This window comes from Uloborus diversus, chromosome 7 (genome assembly GCF_026930045.1).
Source record: "Uloborus diversus isolate 005 chromosome 7, Udiv.v.3.1, whole genome shotgun sequence".
Classification (NCBI taxonomy): Eukaryota; Metazoa; Arthropoda; class Arachnida; order Araneae; family Uloboridae; genus Uloborus; species Uloborus diversus.
The window spans coordinates 2500501-2522541 of record NC_072737.1 but is presented as its reverse complement, the minus strand read 5'-3'; the positions used below and the strand labels follow the sequence as shown (position 1 = coordinate 2522541).

Genomic DNA, 22041 nt, shown 5'->3' with positions numbered 1-22041 from the left:
AAGGTTTTTTTTTTCTACAAAAATAAGACACTTTCAAGCAAATTAACCTTAATTAATTAATTTTATTATATTAATTAATTTTATTAATTAATTTTATTATAAAGCACTACCTTTAACTGCTAAAATATGTTTAAAATACAAATGGAAATAAGAAACCAATTCATTAAATAAATGAAATAAATCCATTACACAATAAAAGAAAGCAAAATCTTTCGATGATAATAAATTTTTAAAAACTTTCAATGAAATATGACTTTTTTCATATTATTTTTAAAAAAAAGTACAGTAGAGTCTTTCAAAAATCCAAGTCTCGAAAGTTCAAGGTTTCGCTTAATTTGAGGTGCTTACTTTATACGTTCGGTTAAATTTTTTAGTTAAAAAAAAAAAGGTTTTCCTTAAAATCTGAAAATTGAAATCTTTCGCTACTTTTAAACCATTTTAACTATGTACAGCAAACAATAAAAAATGCATTGAGAGGTTGGTGACAATACTCCCTAAATGTCACATAACTTTATGCACAGGGGTGCCCATCTCCCTCAAGTTCAATGGCACAAGCCCCCCTCCCCCCAAATATTTCTCAACCCTCTTTTCCTTTTTTATTTTTTAGCTCTCTTTTTTTATTTTATTTATTTTTTTAAAATATTTTTTATTTATTTATTTTTAATTATTATTATTATTTTATTAGAAAAGTTCTGACTTCTAATGACATAGACATACACACACACAAAATAAATAAAAAAGTGAAATAAAATATAAACAGAATAAAAGAAATTAAAACAAATAATTTAAATTAAAAATAAATCAATAAATAAATTTAAATAAATTAGTTTTTAAAAAATAAAAAAGCCCTCCCAAAAATTTTGATGGCACAACTTAACCCCCCCCCCCTTTGGGCACCCGTTTATACATACAATTTACATTAATGTGTCAAGAAGAACGTGTGAACATGCCTTTTAGAATATCTGATTGGAGTCAAAACAGAAGGTTCACAACTTGATACAGCACAAGTCTTATACACCTTCTACAGCTAACTGTTTTTGGGTTTTGCGAGTTACAGACAAACGCTCGCAGGTACATAGATACAGACGTAACGATAAAACTCATCGAAATGGATTCGGGCACTATCAAGATGCATGTTTGGTTGCCTACAAATTTACACACATAAATGTGCAGACATCGTGAAAAAAAGTTAAAAATTGTTTAGAGGTAATTAAAAAGCTGAACTTATGATGACATTTCAGTGATGAATTTTTCTTTAAGACAATACCTCTTCTTCGTGCGAGGACGTAAAAGGTGTTCCTCTTTATGCCATCCCAAAAGAGTAAAATTTCAATCTGGAAGAATTTTTGGGATAATCCGAGTTTTCAATAATCCGAGGTGGCACGAGCCACAACTGGCTTGGATTTTCGAGACTCTACTATAATCATTACTAAATTTATCATTTAAATGTGTAATTAAAATAAAATTCTCTCATGAACAAAAACATATAAATAACTAAACTGTTTCAAACTAACCATCAAAACTGTTTGTTAAAAAAATTGTAAAAATCAGAATGCAAAACAGAGAAATCATTCTGTTCATCAAAAAAATTGGAAAGACCCAAAATTTTTTTCACTTTACCATCTTTTTACCCTTATTTTAATAACCAAGCGAAAATTTACTTTGTTATTTCATATTTATCACATGACCTAACAACTTAAGAGGGTCGCCTCACCGTAGATTCTCCTTTCTTCGCAGTCCCTTCCCGGAGAATCGACACTGAAAACGCGGACATATTTCTCGAAACCGCAGAAAACACGTTCTCCGAAGGAATCGAAACAGACGCTGTGAGGAGCAACAATTTCATCCTGAAAAAAAAGTTAATACATTGATTGAAAGAGAGTTTTTAAAAAACCGTTTTGGAGCATGAATTCAAGCATGAAAAAATCAGTCAATCAATCAACTGTTCACTCTGCATGATATACAGTAGAACCTCTTTTAAGGGACACCTCCGAATAAGGGACACCTCTATTTAAGGGACATTTTTTCTCGTCCCAGTCCCTTTTAATAGGGACTTCCATGTATTTGCCTCTAAATAAGGGACACTCTATTTAAGGGACATTTTTTCTGGACCCAGTCCCTTCTAATAGGGACTTCCATGAATTTGCCTCTAAATAAGGGACACCTCTATTTAAGGGACATTTTTTCTGGACCCAGTCCCTTCTAATAGGGACTTCCATGTATTTGCCTCTAAATAAGGGACACCTCTATTTAAGGGACATTTTTTCTGGACCCAGTCCCTTCTAATAGGGACTTCCATGTATTTGCCTTTAAATAAGGGACACCTCTATTTAAGGGACATTTTTTCTGGTCCCAGTCCCTTCTAATAGGGACTTCCATGTATTTGCCTCTAAATAAGGGACACCTCTATTTAAGGGACATTTTTTCTGGACCCAGTCCCTTCTAATAGGGACTTCCATGTATTTGCCTTTAAATAAGGGACACTCTATTTAAGGGACGGTCATAGAGAAAACAAAATTACAAAAAATTATGTACAAGTGCATAAGAAAAAGTGAATTTACTGGGATTCAAGTTTCCCTTTTCCTTTAAAAATTAATTGAGGAGAGTTGGACATTAACATATGGTAAAGTAACAAGTATCATACATTGTAAAAATTTTGCTGAAAGTTACATGCATGATTTGCAAACCCAGATAATTAATCAAGTAGGCTCATGGCCAAAGGAGAGGGCACAGAAACTGACTAGCTTTTTATATTAAAATTGAAATGTGAACACTAATTGCAGTTCACACGGTCTTACATTGTAAATTACATGACATGAAGCAAATTCATGCAATAAATTACTTCAAAATAATTGCTTTATGTGGAAAACTTTGAATTTACCAAATTTTTAACTCAATTATAATTAATAAAATAATAAAAAAATTAAAAAATAATTAAGTGTGAATTTGATTTAGTTGTGTATGAAAAATGAAAAGTATTTGATCTTACGTGTTAATGATGTTTGTAAGTTCATAACAAAATTATACTGAGTAAGCACACTGCATGTATAAACTGAAGTACCTCCGAAGAAGGGACAACTCTATTTAAAGGACATAATGTCGGGTCCCATTAGTGTCCCTTATTGAGAGGTTCTGCTGTATGTAACAGAAGAGGTCTTCAACCTGAGTTCGACAAAGACCTCGGGTTACCTGGAAAAGGCAAGTGATAACTATTTGCCTAATCAAAGCACCCAAACTAAAATTAAATTTTAATTTTTATAAAAGATTGAACTTCTAAAGGTGGTTTGTCTGTAAAATGAACTATAAATAAATATTTAACGAATACGATAAAATATTAATTCCAGACCTAAAACTAATTTCCAATAAAAAACAATCACTGACAAGTCATTAAAAATATATATTTTTATTCATTTGTTATTAATGCCAATGTACCTCATCAAAGCAGCCAAACTTTAGTTAAATTTTAACTTATTCAAAAGATCAAATTCGTAAAGGCTTTTAAAGTTAAACGTACATAAAAATTTTACAACAAGATTAATCCAGAAACTAAAAATAATTTGCATTAAAAAAACAATCAACATATTTTATTAATTCACAGTAATTTAAAGTATTGTTGCTCTTGTTTGATATTCATGAAATGTATTTTAGAAAGTGGAAGAAAAAAAAAACATTAGCTACTTCACCATTTATTTTCTTATTAAGAAAACCTGCAACATCTGAAAACATCACAACATCTGTTGTTGGTTTTCTGTATAACTTATTACTTCCTCAATAGTGAACAGTATAAAGCATGCTAGGTAAAAAGACAAAGTTAATTTTTTACAAGCATGTTTTTTTTTTGACCAAGTTATATTTTTACATTTTTCTTAAAACTTAAAAAAAGAAAAAAAAACAGAATTCTGCAAATCTAAAGACTGAAATTTGCGGAATTTGACCCACTAGCAGAAATTTCACATGTACCTAAGTGCAGACTTAGATAAAATGAAAAGCTCTCTGCGAACACAAATCCTAACTGGAAAATTTTCTGCAAATAACTATTTTGCCTTATTCACGCTTTTATACAAAAATATGAAAAGGGGGGGAGGGAACTTTATTTTTATTTATTTATTTATTTATTTTAAAACAGCATATAGTTTATTCTTACTTTTCACTAACTGAAGAAAACTGCTTAAACTATTATTTTTTGCTCAATATCAATCACATGATCATTATTATTACTTTCATTTTACAGTGAAAAAGTTCATGTAGATCTGATAAAACATGAGCTACCTGCTTTTTACTTGAAAATTTTATGAAGATATTTGATTTTGTACACAAATCAACAAAACTATTTATTTGTTTGAAATTAAGTATTTCTGCAAAAATAAATACTGTATTTTCTGCATGTTATCTGTTAAAAAAGTTTTAAATTAGTGCTCCCCTCCCCCCCCCCCCCTCTTTCTATGCCAACGCATTTGAACTCGATTTACAGCGGGAGTGATTGTTCCGTAGTCTGTAAAGTTGTTTATTTTATGTACTTGAAATTTCCCCTTACGCGGTCCAGGCTGTGTAAAATAAAAAACTATACAGTCATAGTAGGAGCGGTCTCGACTTGATTTGCAACTGTTGACTCCTTTGTCTTTTAAGTAATTAGCGTACTATAATCGCGATTTCAAGAAGAAATAATTATTTTTTAGATTAATTTTGCATAAGATTTAGAAGAAACAGAAATAAAATGTGGGGTTTTTTTTTAAAAAAATTCATTTTTTTTAAAAATTAACGTTAGTAGTGAAAAATAAATTTCTGCAGAGCCAAAAATTTTCTGCGAACGCCGTTCGCGCGTTCGTCTATATTATGCAAGACTGCCTAAGTGGATTGGGGAGATGAAAAACATGCTCACCAGGTGGTTATAAGTCCTGTAGCTGCATCTCAACTCGCCCGTGAAGCCATCTCGCAGATGTACGGTGCTCCCTCTGGAGGAACTGATGAAACTAAACTTGGGAAGACACACACAAGTTAATAAAAAAGAAACTCGCGTCATAAAATTTTCATAAATGATTAAAAAATTAGTTTGTAATCGACATTCTGACAGCATACCTACAAGGATGAAATATGCAAATATTCTCTAAATGGAAAGTTTTCTATTAGAAAGGGGGTGTGCTCCAAATTTAGCTTTTAAGTAAGTAAAATGGTTTAATATAGACCTTAATATTTGAACAAAAAATGTTCAAAAACAGAAATTAAGAACAAAAACCCTAAAGAATCTTTATACATAAAGGTCTACGCTCTGTCCGGATGTCCGGGGTAAACTTCAAAACTACTGGAGGGATTTTAACCATTTTTTCACCATGGATAGCTAGATAATCGGGGAACAACTTAGGCTACAATTTGTTCCTTCAAAAATTAGTTTTAAAAAGTTATGGTGGAAAACAGCAAATTTCATGTAATATCCCCATTCAATGATTAAATATAAAATCCATTGTTAGGAAAATTCGTTGCCTAAAAACAGCAATATTAAAAGTAATCATAATGTAAATTTTGAATCAAGGCCTCTCTGGAGCAAGCATGACATTTATTGCTTTCTTAGGAGTTGCATCCTCATCTTTATACATAAAGGTCTTATCTCTGTCCGGATGTCCGGGGTAAACGTCAAAACTACTCTAGGGATTTTAACCATTTTTTCACCATAGATAGCTACATAATCGGGGAACAACTTCGGCTATAATTTGTTCCTTAAAAACTTAGTTTTAAAAAGTTATGGTGGAAAACAGCAAATTTCATGTAATATCCCCATTGAATGATTAAATATAAAATCCATTGTTAGGAAAATTCGTTGCCTAACAACAGCAATATTAAAACTAATCGTAATGTAAATTTCTAATCAAGGCCTCTCTGGAGCAAGTTATGGGTAAGGAAGAAGCTCGATTTTTAATCACGTCAAAGCCGTGTGTTTTCAGTTCTTTCAGTTAAAACAGAAAACGAAAGAACGTGGCGATTGTTTCTTACAATTATTGCTGACCCAGGCAACGCCGGGTATTTTTTCTAGTTGTAACAATAAAGGAACTAAATGTCACCATTAATTATATAAATGTTACAAAAAATGTTTTGTACAACACATTTTCCATGTAGGTACTTAACATGTCAGGGACGCCTGTACAGCCAACTCTCGATAGCTCAAAGTTGCAAGGGGCCATCTAAAGCCTTGGAGTTACAGGACATCAACATACTTCGGGAATGTATTGAAAACTGAAAAGGGATACTCGAGTCCTAAGCCTTGGAGTTGTCGAGAATCAACTGTAGTCAGGGTTCATACTCTATTTGGATGAAAAAATTCCATGACTTTTTCATGACTTCATAAAAATTTTCATGCAGGGTCGTGCTCAGTTTCAGAAATAAAATGGACGAGTTTTGGAGGAGTAAAAAGAGATTTTGAAGGGGAGTACTAATGGGCTGTCCTTAAATGATGTCACACTTTTTTCAACGTGTTTGACCCCCTTCCTCTTTGTCACAAAGTGTAACACTTTATCTTACTCCTCCTCTTGTCACATGCCATATTTTTAAAAACATCTTATACATATAAAATCTGAGTATCTATCTATCTATGTCCAAGCTTCTTCTCCCGAACGACAGTGAACTGACCATCGAACCAGGTATCGATGGATTCGTCATCTTCCCGGCTTCATGTTTGGCTATTTAACGTAATCCTCCGATGATAATGAGCAGAGATATCCATTAAAAACTATTAATTGTGATACTTGGATTTCATCATAAATCCCTATTTTTCGTAGGCTTCTCTCCGTTCAAATGATTATTCAGGGCTTCATCTCCACTTTCCGCAACAATGCTTTTATATTAAAATGTGTAGCGTGAAGAAAATCATCGAGATGAAAGATCTGTTGCCATTTTTTTTTCTCGAATATGAACAGGTAAAATTCTTGTTTTTGTTTTGAGGCTTTTCCTGTAATCAGGGGATTTAAAATGTTCACTTTTTATGGTTTTTCCGCAATCTGCCGCAAAATTTCAGACTTTTTCTTTTTCTTTTTTTGGTTCAAGCCTGAGTGTTGAACTTGCGTCACTTGACATAACTTTTATTTTCGAGATGGACCGTGCAAAGCCGGGCGACGCAGCTAGTATTGCTACAATAACTGCGTGATGTCACTTTTCGTCACCCTCTCTCTTCCCCTTGTCGCAATTTCATGAACCCGTCTCCCCCTCAAGGCATGACATCACTTGTGGATGACCCTTTTTAGAATATCATAACTGTGATTTGCTAAACAATTGTTTTTTTTTAACACAATCACTTAATTTAGTACATCTGCTTAATGTATTTTTAAATATTTAAATAGTAATTAGACGAACTGACTTTTGCAGCTGAGAGTGGGGTGGAGGGAAAAGCAATGATCATGAAAAAATAGCCAAGCACCATTTAAGCATGGTTTACTTCATTTATGAAATATCTTAGTCTTCCAATAATGTTTCAACCTTCAACTTTTACGACTTCTATGCTCAATTTGTAAATCACATCTTTATGAAAAAAATATACAAAATTACTACATTAAAATGGTTCTTTTCGTTCTTGTGACAAAGTCGAGCTGTCAACCGAAGTATTTCAAGCTACTGCCATAGAGGAAGACTATGTAGTCTTGAACTAAGAAAGAAGGAGTTAAAACCAAAATGAAGGAGTTTGAAAGGCCCTTCAAAAAAAAATTCCTAAATGAAGGAATATTGGAGGAGTTTTGAAGGAGCGTACCAACCCTGTCATGACCTTGTTACATGAAGAGAATAGTACAATCTAATGCCAAGCCTGCCGATTTTTTTGGAAATGAGCACCAGCAAAACTTTTACGTGAATACCACAACCTCAATGAAGCACTTACTTGTGATTGAAAAAATATCAGTGTTCACCAAAAAAACTAAGCTATTCTTATTTGTCTTCATCACATAAATTTAAGTAAAAATACAGTGAATGGAATATAATGTCTAACTTTTTTTTTTTTTTTGTAAACAGGCAGAATGATAATGAATGGGACAAAAGTTGAATGACTCATTTGTAAGTTTCAATAAATTTGCTTCAAAAGTTTCCTTTTAGTATCAACAATGCATTGAATCATCCACATATCTTAACAGTATTTTGGTTCTTTAAAGTAAAGCCACATTCTGTAGTAAATTAATGTTTCTAAGCCAGATATTTATTTAAAAAAAAAAATTCAGTAGTGAATAAATCTTCTGATTTAAAATACTTTTATTTGCACATATTCAAATGCATACTAATTAATAGGTATTAATGTTTCTAAGCCAGATATTTATTTTTAAAAAAAAATTCAGTAGTGAATAAATCTTCTGATTTAAAAGTACTTTTATTTGCACATATTCAAATGCATACTAATTAATAGGTTTAAAAATTCTAGAACATAGTGTTTGATTCCTGACATTGAGTTTTGGGGGCCGTATGTTGGGCAGTACTGTTTTAGAGTATTAGAATTCCCCTATTTCTGTATGCTATCGCCTGACTAAAGATCTTTATTTTCTAAAACCTTCAACAAATTAAGATAAACTTTGATAAATTTAATAATAAAGGAGATATATAACGAGTGATGGAAACGAACTCGGATGCAATCGAATTGCATTTTTGAGCGGGCGTGGCAAAAATCAAGAATATGCAAGTTCGCTAAAACAGAATAAAAAATGTAAGTGTTGAAAATAATGGTAAATTCAAAATGAGTGATGTGCAAGCAATAAAATTACACTGCAAAAAAAGACGACTGGTTGCAACAGAAGTGGATGCAATGAGATTTAAAAATTCAGATTTGTTTTTGGGATCGTTCAATTTTTCAGTTTTAATAGCTTTTATGTGCAATACTGTTAAATCAGTCAAGATTTTTAACGCTCTTTTAGATACAGTTACTTTCTCTTTGCCCAGGACATTTTTCCGTGACCTTAAATAAATTTCCATGACTTTGAATGAAAATTTAAATTTTCCATGACTTTTCCAGGTCTGAAATCTGCTTATTTTTTTCCATGACTTTCCAGGATTTCCATGACCCGTACGAACCCTGTGTAGTAAGATTTACAGCCTGTTTGGAAATTACAAATAGATTTGAAAGAAGCATCCACAAAGGTGAATAAAATATAAAAAATGTTCTTTAATTCTAAAGACTATTTCTATTAGCTTAGATTGCACTAAAAAGTATGAAATAAACTAAGTATATATGATTTCTTCATTACAACGGCCAAAATTTGAAGTTGATCTTAATATATGTATGTTTACGTTAATTCTAAAGCAACCAATAAAAAAAATACATATATTCAGATCAACTTTAATTTTTGGCTGTTGCAATCAAGAAATCATATACAATCGAATCTCCATATATCGAACTTCCACATATCGAAATTTTCTATATATCGAAATCCCAGCAAATTTCCATGTTCATTACATAAAAAATTGTTTCTATACATGGAAAAAATCTCTATATATCGAAAAAATTTTAGAGACATTCGTACTTTTTTTTCCACTTTAGACTGTTTGTCTCATGAAAAATGAAGGTTAGGGGAGAAAATTATGTTTACTGAAGGTTGCTACAAAAATCATAAGGACTCCTGGGTTGAGAGGTGTGTAGATAGGTCTTTGTTTCGTTCTGGAGTTCTCAAATTCTCTCAAGTTTATTTCAAATCTTAGTTGTAACCAGTAACACTGTAAAATCAGTTTCAAGTTATCCCTTTTGTCTGTTGATTATTATTCCTAGTGTTTTTAGCTTCAGTAAAAATCATTCAAGTAAGGTAGAATGATTTTTTACTCTTCTCTTGATTACATCGTCAAAACGAAAATCCCCTAATGTTACAGATCAAATTGAATTGCCGAAGAATGAAGATGTATGAAGGCGCAAAAATGTAATTTCTGTTATTTTTTTAATTATTAACTTTCATTTAATCCGATGCTTGTATAAATTAGAAACTGGGTTTCATACATGAAAAATAGCTTTAATTTTAATGTTTTACGAGATTTTTAGGATAAAAGAAGATCGTTTCTATATATCGAATTTTTTTCCGGCAATTTGCTACTTCGATATATGGAGGTCCAACTGTACTTAGTTTCTTCAATACTTTTTAGTGCGATCCAAGCTAGTAGAAATAGTTTTTAGAATTAAAGAACATTTTTTATAATTTATTTTAAAGTTTTTCGACTTTAAAATTTATTTGAGGTGAAACTTTTTGAAAGTTAAAATAAATTTTCTGGTTACCTATCCTTATTAAGAAGAAAAAGGTATGGGCTTTCATTTTAATATAAATGTATTGCACATAAAGAGAATAACTTTTTTTTCCTTAATCTTTTTTCAGTATTGTTGGTTTGTATGCTTGAATTTAAAAGCAATTTTGTTCAAGTATAGTGAAAAAAAAAAGAAAGCTTTTAAAAGCGTCCACATATACTCGTACATGATTGCTTAAGTTCAGCCTTGAAACTGATTTGTTAAATTTATTAGCAGTTTATTTATTCATTGTTTCTGGCAACAATTCAAAACCGGAAGCAAAAAGCAGGATCATGACAGATAATGTAAGCTAAGAAATAGCCTTTAAAATCAACGTCTCTTACCAAGATGTACAAGGATCCGCGGAATTCATTCGAGGATACCAACAATAATCGTAGATGAGTTCTCCCTCTGAAACTTTGACCACAGCCTCCTGAAAAGGAAACATGGAGAATGAAACATTACATCATGATTCACAACATACTCGATAAGAAACAAAATGAAGACATATTCCAATAATTTTGAAGGACTTTATACTTAACTACTAAAGTGTAATATCAAAGCTATAAATATCAATTTTTAATAGACTGCTCCAGTTTTTTTTAACGCTGTAATAATTTTCCCTTGTAGTGTGAATCAAGCATGGAATTAGCCTATTTATATCCAAAGAAAAACCTAGTTTATAGCAGAAATCCTCAAGTATTCATTTGGCATCGAAATTTACTGCACTTGGTGGTTTATTCGGTGATTCCAAATTCTGATAAGAATCAGTTGTAGTTTTTTCTCTTTTACTTCCTTTTACAAAAAAAGGAAGTATTGTATTCGCGAAAAAATTTTCACTCAAAAATCGGCCTTCATTTCTATTTTGCTCACCCCCGAATGAATGTTGGGGTTTTTTTTCGACTCGAGCGCGCCTAAGAACGTATAAACACCTGAAATATCCATTTTGACGATTCCCGAGTTAATTACAACGAATTTTCTCGTGACGTCTGTATGTACGTATGCATGTGCGTATGTGAGTATGTATCTCGCATAACTCAAAAACGGTATGTCCTAGAAAGTTTAAATTTGGTACGTGGATTCCTAGTGGGGTCTACTTGTGCACCTTCTGTTTTGGTTGCATTCGGATGTTCCTAGGGGGGGGGGGGGTCTTTCGCCCCTTTTTAGGGGGAAATCATCGTTAATTTCGATGTAAATTCAAGTGGTGTTATAATTTGGCGGACACTTGGCGATAGATCGCCAGTCTTTTGGTGCGCCAAGTTTTGTTACCCACTTGGCGACAAATTTGGCGATTTTTTTTTTTAAATCTGGTTTTAATTTGGCCACTGTTGGTGATATTTAGAGAGTAAATTATTGAATCACATTCAAATTGCCAATAAAGGGGAAAATGACATTAAATTCGAGTAAAAGGAAGTCATGTGATGCACATTTTTTGAAAATATTTCACTTGCCCAATGGGCCAGTAATTATAAAATTTCACAGGTCCATACGAGCTTTGGGTAGCCCTTTATTGCATCCTAGATAGATAATGATATTTTACAAAAAAAAAATTAACCAGACAAATTGAGTCAATCTATTAGTTTTCAATCGACAGCTCTGAGTGACTATGGAAATAAAATAATAGTTTAAAAAACTAAAAAAACTCGCTTTCGTAGCAAAATGAACTAAAAAGTGAAAAATAATCATTGGATGATAGTAGTTGACCAATCACTTAATTTTAATGTAATACAAAAAAGCGTGGGGTGCTGTCTATTGACATTTTTGCTTGGACAACAAATGGAAGAAATTCAAGACAACTGATGAGAAGCCCCCCCACGCTTTTTTGTATTACATTAAAATTAAGTGATGGGTCAACTACTATCATCCAGAGATTATTTTTCGCTTTTTAGTTCATTTTGCTACAAAAGCGTGTTTTTTTAGTTTTTTAAACTATTATTTTATTTTTCTGCTTTTTAGTCTTATGTTGGAGAATTATCAAGCGACGAAATTATTTATAAAACGAGTGCGAGGTAATATCTTAAATTTAAGACAAGGACACCCCGATGGGAAGCTACTGTGAGTCATCGATATATGTTTGCAGAAATCATATTTATATTACTTTGAAAATTTGAGATGCATTTGAATAAAAGTTTTGTTCAACAATGGTCCGATCAGCAATGAATTTCCAATGGAAGGCTCACCTAAATTTTGGCAAGAAATGAGTTAAAAACAATTATATTTCATGTTCTAATTACCTTGGAACATTGGAACAAATTTTGTCTGATGCAGAAAAATGAAAGGTTTTCGTAGATATTTTTAAATAATTTTTGCGAGTATTTTTTAATGTATTTTTTTAAATTTTTCTTTTTTCACATTGTTGGATTTATGCCAAAATATTGATTAAAATTGGAGGAAACTAACAATTAAAAGGGTTAATTTATTAATTTAATTATAGAATATTGCATTGTCATCGGTTCTGAGATAGCGTGCCAAATTTCAAAAGAATCCGAACGCAGGAAGTGGGCGAAATTTGAGCTGCAAGATTCCATTACAAGATACATACATACATACAGGTGAAGCTAATAAAAGCGTGTTAAAAAAGAAACAGTAGGGGCAGGTAACACCATGCTTGAAATGAGAAACTTTGTCGCATGTTTTTTCATCCATAAGCTCATTTCTTTTGCATTGAAAATGGTGTTCCTTTGTAATGCCAAAACACGTGTCTGCAGTCATCTGCAATTTGGTTTCTGGTGTTGTTACAGTGCCCGCCGCTTAATAAAATCACATTCGTTCTGAGGACAGTTGATTTTATAAAATGGAAATTTTATACTTTCTGGAATTTAATTCGTTCCATATAACTGTACCATGTGATTTCATTATAGGATTTGTAGGACCATAGGTACTATTTGTTGGTCATAAAATAAAATAAAAATACAGTCAGACCTTTATATATTGAAGTAGCAAATTGCCGGAAAAAAAAAATCGATATATAGAAATTTCGATAAATAGAAACGATCTTATTTTATCCTAAAAATCTCCTAAAATATTAAAATTAAAGCTAATTTTCGTGTATAAAACCTAGTTTCCAATTTATATGAGCATCAGATTAAATGAAAGTTAATAATTAAAGAAATAACAGAAATTATATTTTTGCGCCTTCATACATCTTCATTCTTCGGCAATTCAACTTGATTCGCAACATTAGGGGATTTTCGTTTTAATACTTTAAAAAACGGAACTGAATTTTTCATTTGTTTTTAGTTGAAGTGTTTCAAAATACAATTGACACTATTTCTTTTATTTGTACAAGGGTCTTAATCAAACAATACGCCAATATTTTAACATAATTGAAGAATAAAGATTCAATGTCGTCTGAACGTTAACAAAATGTTTTGTAATTTTCAACATTATATTTGCCCTTTTGCTCTGTAGTGCATCTCATAACATCAAACTATTTTCTGACGTGCATTGAAGTTTGGTACTGAGATTTCCTCATATTCTGAGGTCGATTCTTTCACTTCTTGGTGCTTCTTTATCAATATTTTACTTATGTTCAAAAATTTGATTTTATAAAACGGTAATAGTGATTTTATTAAAGGATGATTTCAACATGTTTTGATATTGCAATGATTCTGTTCTTCCAGATTTGATTTTGAAAAGTGGCTGATTTTATAATCCAGTGATTTTATTAGTGGGGGGGGGGGGGTACTGTATTTCTTATTTTACTTTTCAGCACAAAGGTATTTACTTATCTTATTTAAACACCATATTTGTTGAATTCAGCAACAAAATCTTATATTTGTAGTTATTTTAAGGCGGAGGAAATAGTGTGGCCAACGCATTTTGCTGTAATCTAATGCAGAAGATTCTGCACATATCTTTTCTTGCAAAAAAAAAAAAAAAAAAAGACTTTCACAATATAAATAACAATGTAAATATTTTCTTGAAAGTTGCAAAAAGCATTTGACACTCAAAATTTTTGAAAGAAAAATAGCTAATAAGCTTCACTGGTGCCATGGATCACTAAAATTTACTCTGCTGGTCAATTGAATGTTTCTGCAGCAGACCACTGTTAATTTTGAGCGCTCGGAATGATAGGGCAGTGAGAAAGGGTTAAATATTAAAACACTCCTGAAATGCAAAAGTTTGCTCAAGATGTTCTTTAAAAGAAATACGGGTGCAAATGTTATTCAGCAAAAGTTCATAAATTTGAAATTAAGAATAAGGGAAGGTCGGGCACGCTGATTCGCTTTTTTACTTATCATTTTTTATCTCATTAAAAAATTTAATGATCAGTTCAATTTTCTACAATAAGTTTCACTAAACACTTCTCACCACAGATTTTTTTGGAAGTGTTGAATTGATAAACTTTTTTAACATTAATTTTTAAACGGAACTCGTAAAGTGGACCAACAAACAATGGGTACAAACAACATTTGTTATAATTTGAGTGATAAATTTAAACTTTGTGACTACCTTATTCTTTGTTGTGTGTAGAAAGAAAAATATTAAGTTTAAAGATCAATATAACATATTAAATTGACTTTTTGATAGATCATCTTTATTTAAAAACAGCAATAAGCATTCACCATTAGTACACGATTATGTTTTAAAAATCAAAAGAAAAATCATAAAATATTGTTATAATTATTGATATTTAAGAGCAAAAAAAAGTTTTTATGTGGGGTAGATTGGTTGGGTCCAACGTGCCCCACAAAGAATGGACCAACCTACCCCACCTTCTTGGTCTGGAAAAGTGATGTCATAATTTTTTTCTTTTTGACGAAAAATGAAAAAATTGCCAATTATATCGAACTAAAGAAACTTATTTTAAGAAAGGAGACTGAAAATTACTCAGTACTACTGAAATAACACTTTCTAGAATAAAATTTGTTCAATATAACTGTGCCATATGATTTCATTATAGGATTTGTAGGACCATAGGTACTATTTGTTGGTCATAAAATAAATAAAAAATACAGTCGGACCTCCATATATCGAAGTAGCAAATTGCCGGAAAAAAATTCGATATATAGAAATTTCGATATATAGAAACAATCCTATTTTATCCTAAAAATCTCCTAAAATATTAAAATTAAAGTTAATTTTTGTGTATAAAACCTAGTCTCTAATTAATACGAGCATTAAATGAAAGTTAATAATTAAAAAAATAACAGAAATTACATTTTTGCACCTTCATACATCTTCATTCTTCGGCTAATGTAACTTGATTCGCAACATGAGGGGATTTTCGTTTTAAGAATGTAATCGAGAGAAAAGTAAAAAATCAATCTACTTAACTTGAATGATTTTCACTGAAGCTAAAAACACTAGGAATGATAATCAACAGGCAATAGGGATAACTTGAAACTGATTTTACTGTATTACTGGTTGCAACTAAGATACTTGAAATAAACTTGAGGGAATTTAAGGACTCCAGAACGAAACAAAGACCTATCTACACACCCCTCAACCCCAGATTCCTTATGAGTTTCGTTGCGACCTTCAGTAAACATAATTTTCTCCCCTAACCTTTATTTCTCATGAGACAAACAGTCTAAAGAGGAAAAAAATAAACCTACTAATGTCTCGAAAAAAAATTCGATATATAGAGAGTTTTTCGATATATAGAAACAATTTTTCTATGCAATGAACATAGAAATTTACTGGGATTTCGATACAGTAGAAGACCGTTATAACGCCGACCTATATAACGCAATTCTCTATAAACCGCACAACTTTTCAGAAGTAAACAATAGGGTTTTGAAGCTTAAAAAATCCCTCTGTTTTGCTTTGCAAACATAAAAAGTGCTAGGCAAATTAAAACTTGAAAGTTTTTCATCTTTCCATCTTAATTCAAAGCTTTAAAATTAGTAATCGTAAACAGAAAATATCAGATGGCTCTTGAAAATGCAGCTGTTATGCAAACCATGAAGCTAGCAGAAGTGCAGGATAATGCACTTTCTTTTGATTGTGAAACATATTTATTTGTGAATGGCTAATTGTGATATTAGTGCTTTAATATTCTTTGCAGATAAAACTCATTCTGAAGTCCTAATATCTCGATATATTCTGAATGTTAGTTTTAAAATTTGTGAAATGATCTATGTAACGCAAAAGCTGTGGTCCCAAGGTGTGCGTTATAACGGTCTTCTACTGTATATAGAAAATTTCGATATGTGGAAGTTTGATATATGCAGGTTCGACTGTGTGTGTATTAATAGTAGGTATTAAAATAATTGAGACCGGTCCAACGTACCCCACCTCCCCCTACCTACCATTTCCTGTATGTCGGACCACTGGGACACATCCCATATCTGGTGGGGTAAATTGAAGATTCGCAGACAGTTGTCGTCGCTGCAAGTCATGATACAAGAGCCATCTGGGGCCCTAAAAGGCAAAAATTTTGATTTACAGTCACACTGGTTATCAGTAACGTCAACAGCAATTTCACATTTTTTACTCACTATTAAAAATTAGCAAAAACCATTTAATGAAACATACAAAATTAGATAATGATTCAATTCAAGTTAGTAAAAAAATCAATTTGTTTAAATTTTAAGAATAAGGAACAGTAAAATTTTATTACATTAAATGGATTTTTTTTGCCCTTGTACCTTTGAGCAACAGAAGAAACGCTTTGATCTAGAATCAATAATTCTGCAACTAAATAATTTTGTTTGCTACTTAATTCAATTTCAAATAAGTTTAGCAAGAACATGTTTAAATCATTTTCTATCTGTCTATTGATCATTTACTTTTACCACATTTACTATACATTAATTGTATAAGATAAGTAAAATACAAGAGCGCCCATATGGGGGGGGGGGTGAGGAGGGTTTGAGCCCCCCTTAGAAATTAAAACTTTTTTATTTTAGTACTTTTTTCTTTTCAAAAATTTAAAAATATTTCTTCTCCAGCCATTAATGAATAAGTAATTAAAAATGTCAAATTTCAATGACTAATCTATCCTGAAATAGGTTTTCATGGGGGAAATAACATGCTAAACCATGGTTAAAATATCTAAGCCCCCCCCCCCCCCTTACAATTTTGCATATGGGCGCCCATGGTAAAATACATCCTTAAAGTTTAACTCATAGGTGGAAATAAACTAATACAAGTTTAAAAAAGTGAAGGATGGCAGAAAAACTGTGACAATGCTAATGAATCACCGAGCATCACCCAAGGTTTCCACTATGGACGCATTTTTCGCAAAATGCAAAAATACAGCCAACATTACGAAAAGAAACCAAGACAGTTTTGCTCAGATAAAAAAGAAAAAAAGATGCATAATCAAAAAAAGAGCTTGCAGTTTTACAGCTTAATCCTTTAAGAATTCTTAGCTAAGATGTTTAAATGACTATTTAACATCTAATAAATGCATTATTGGGGGCAGGTGACAAACAATATTAAAAAATTAAACTTGTATTCTACCAGTGCTAAGTGAATTCCGTTTTTTTTTTTTAAATCCCAAATTAAATTTAGACTTGGATATGTAAAAGCATTCACTAACTTTAGCTAATATTTTGCTAAAGCTTTTTTTTTTTCAGTTTCAACCTTTTTGCTTAAAAAACTTATAAACTAATCTTAAAGTATCCTTTAGTGGCAATAGATATTTTAACATTTCGCTACAGCTTTTTTTTTTTTTTTGGTATAACTTTGATATACCCCAAAAATAACGCACCAAAACTGGCACTCCCTACGGACTTTTTAGGGTTGTTGTTTCTTATTTTAGTGTTGTCCCCCAAAACAGAATACTTTACGATGTTCAGCGACGTAAATCATTTGACCAAAATTGTTCTGCAAGTACTTCAAGCATTCTACGCAAAAAACGTGACATTTTCCACAAATTGGGTGCCAAAAATTAAAAGTGTTTCATATAGGAGTTTTTTTTTACTGGACTAATGCTATTTATTTCTGTGAAAATGAGATATTTCCGGAAACACCACAGCTTTCAACCAAATGACTAATTAAAGAGCACTGGATTTGGAAAATTAGTTGGTCATGAAAACTATAAAATCAAGAAAACTTTAACAAGGTGTCAAACCTAAACCGATTGCTATTCTCCAAAAACAGTTTATATGCTTTCTAAAATGCATAGAAAGAGCAAAGATACAAAATTTTATAAAAATTCTAACTTAGGTGTCAAACCACATTTTTTTTGGTTAATTTTACATGGCATGAAGGAGCAATTAAAATAATGTTACTAAATAAAGAAATTACTGAAATAATAAATAGAATGAGTCGAGGTTGGGTTGCATACAATAAAACACTTCAAAACTATTGAAATATTTTTTGGATGCAAAAGGATTGAAATCTCAAACCAGACACGCAATTTCCGGCGGTGGACGTGTTTCAATGTTAGCATGTTTCCAAAACATAAGTGTATGGCGGAAATTGTAATAATGAAGATCGACTGGGAAAGTCCCCAAAGGATTAATCAAATTCAACATAGCGAGCTTTCCGCCAAATTATCGTAATTTGCGAGAATTTTAGATTTTCTTCTAATTTTAAGAACTGTGCAGAATCTTGAGTTGGAAGATATTTGTAGAAAATCTGCAGTTTGTACAGAGTTTCTGCACCGCAGTTTTTTCAGATTTTCTGCACCGTGGTTTATGCAGATTTTTTGCACACCGGTTTCTGCAGATTTTCTGCAGAAAAATTGTCAGTTTTCCTCTCACATTTGAACAGAATCTTTCTGCAGCTCAGGCATCTGTTCTGCGACATACGTCGCAAATTTAGTAGTATTCTGCTTTGGGGGTGTTGTCAATTTAGGTTTTTTTTTTAGCTTTTAGGTTTTTGCTATTGCCAAATTTTGTATTTTCTTGTATTTTGTACCATTTTAGAAGTTTTGTTTCAACAATTTTTGGATTTCATATATGTTTTAGCGCCCTTTCATTCATTTGCCATTTCTTTGTGAAGTGATCAAGCAGATTTCTGACTTGCTGTATTTTGCTGCAAATCTGGTTGTATTTTCCAATTATATATATTTTTTTCTATTAATTATTTTTATCTTTTAGCTTTCAATATGCCTACTGTATATACTAGTGTTGTTGAAAAGTTTCACAGAATTTTGAGAGGGAAAATTGAGTTGTTCTTCATTTTTGTCGGGTAGGCCAACAGTTGGAAGGCCAGGTATTGTTAATTGTTTATTTGTGCATCATTTGGCTCAGGATATGCAGATGTTAATTGATTTTTTTGATGGAGGTTGGATTGTTGAAGGCTGCAGTGTGTAAGAAAAAAAAGGCGCCAAACAGGTATTTTGCTTGGCGAGAAAAAAACGTCGCCAAATTTCCGATTTGGAGGGGGGTGTATCAAAGTAGGTTCCTTTTTTTTTTGGAACTACTTTGATATACCCCCCCCCCCCCCCAAAACGGAAATTTGGCGACTTTTTTTTCTCGCCAAGCAAAATACCTGTTTTATGGCTCAAAATTCCCTGAAACTTTTTAACAACACTACATACAGTAGGCATATTGAAAGCTAAAAGAGAAAAATAATTAATAGAAAAAATATATAATTGGAAAATACAACCAGATTTTCAGCAAAATACAGCAAGTCAGAAATCTGCTTGATCACTTCACAAAAAAATGGCAAATGATCTTTGGATTTCATATATGTTTTAGCTCCATTTCATGGAGCTAAAACATATATGAAATCCAAAAATTGTTGCCACAAAACTTAAAAAAAAAAAAAAAAAGAAACAAAAAATGGTACAAAATACAAGAAAATACTAAATTTGGAACCAACAAAAACCTAAAAAATCCTAAATTGGCAACACCAAAATAAGAGACAGCAACCCTAAAAAGTCCGTAGGGAATGCCAGATTTGGCGCATAATTTTTGGGGGATATATCAAAGTTATACCTTTTTTTTTTCAATTTTAGCTTTTCTGCTAAAAAAAATCTGAACTCAGCTTAAACCCTAGCATCACACCAATTAAATGTACAATTACCACTTGCATCCTTTCGTAAAGTTATTTCTTTTTGATCCCTCAAATTCCTTCCAGGCACCCGTTATCTGCACGGGTATTCTGGAGAAATCATAAACGATATCACACTCGACAAAGCTTTCGACTTCCCGAATCTCGTCCTCTTCCGCGTCAATAACACACGGCTCGGTAACTTCGACATCGCTTTTAGGCAGCTCACAATCCGATTTTTCATCGTTTGTGATCTCAATCAAATCACCATCGGCCGATTCCATAGACTAATAATAAGAGTAGACCGAGCTATGGCAACCCTTTTGCTGCTCATAAACCAAACCATGTGACTGGTGGATATCCTAGCAACAGCGGGCGTTGATCGTAGCAGACGATCGAAATAAAATAAATAAAAATTGATGGAACACGGAAGAATGATCTTTTATGGAGTCCGATTTGTAAATTTGTTATTCTAAGTTGTAAATATTTTGTGAATATAGTGAGTTTTTCGTTTAGATAGTATTGTGCATTTTCTTTAGTCAATTTCAATAACTCTCTAAGCAATAAAAGATGCAAGCGACCAAGAAGAATCAGCAAACGGTAAGATTTTTACCTACAGTTTCAATTTAAGATACCGATTAGTACATTTTTGCGTTACTGCAAAACGTTTACGCCATTTCGTTCACGCCAACGCTGACAGCTCCAAATGAAATAAAAGTTACCGAAAACTGATTAAAACTATTACTAATGTCAAAATAATGCATAACTAAAAGAAAAACAGTTCAATCTCTGCACCTGGAAGTTTTTTTTAATGAAAACACATTGTCTTAAAATACATGTCGAGTGCCAAACTATAGATAATGCTGCCATCTAGCAACCATGCTGCCAAAGTCTTCGCCAAGCCCTTCCACTAGTCACGTGATACATCTAAGAACCAATTTTCTTCATCAGCAAGAATGAGAAAGCTCGGTCTACTCTTATTATTAGTCTATGGCCGATTCAGACAGTGTTTGCGAAGTTTCGGTGGAGCTTTGTGCTTGAATGACTAACTCCGTCCGCGGCACATCCACAGTTTCGCTCGAATTAATGCTCTCAGAGCTCACACTTTCCGGCATTTTATTTATGCCATCATCGACGACATCATTTGTCTCCATTTTAAAGCTGACATGAAGTCTTTAAAATGTTAAATACTTTCTCTTTCGCACTAATTTCGAGATAGCGGCGTGTTCTGTTTCTAGTAAAGGCCGAGACTTGGCTGCCGGCTGGCTGGCAGCCTAGTCTCCACAGCTAGGATGCCGGCTGGTTCACGTGACCTGTTTGACGGGTTTTCACGTCACTGTACGGCAGCGGAAACCGAACAGATGTTTGTTTACAGTACAGATTGGAAGTCGTATTGTAGCTACGTATCAATTCGTATATATAATTCAATGTTACTTATTTAATAAAAATATCGACGAGTTCATGATAGTTTGAACCGATACAGGTTTGTACTCTGTGATTACCTACTGCTACCATTAAACTTGTTCTTTTGTTTGTGAACGAACGAGTCTATAAACTTGAAACTTCTCATGAAGCCTATTTTTTTCAATTCCTTTTATTAGTGCTGACATGACACTAAAATGAGGCTTTCCGTTTGTTTGCTTGAATTGCTCACAGCAGGCTTCGTAATTGTCCTGATTATCCTGATAAAAAATATTTTGTCATGAGTATTAACTTTTTGTCCTGATGATCCCAACAGGTTTTCAGTTTGTTCCTTGGGAAAAGTACCTAATTTATTCAAGGTCCTTAATCTGAACTTCAAAAGGTTAAAATTAGCAGTTTCCTAGTTAACCAGCAGTAATTAGTAGACTCCGGCAGTAATTGGTAATCCACTGCTTTGCTGATTTACCTACCCGCCATTGGAAACTGATTAATCAGTAAAA

The 22041-nt window shown here is 32.3% G+C and overlaps 1 protein-coding gene across 1 annotated transcript in view; it reads right to left on the bottom strand.

The window, feature by feature from the left end:
- Positions 1–20403, bottom strand: part of LOC129226165 (telomerase Cajal body protein 1-like) — a 51841-nt gene extending 31438 nt beyond the window's left edge. The window contains 5 exon segments of the mRNA XM_054860765.1: positions 1715–1847; positions 4880–4970; positions 10567–10655; positions 16480–16591; positions 20153–20403. Coding sequence (XP_054716740.1) covers positions 1715–1847; positions 4880–4970; positions 10567–10655; positions 16480–16591; positions 20153–20403 — 676 coding nt within the window.
- Between the last annotated feature and the right edge of the window lie 1638 nt (positions 20404–22041).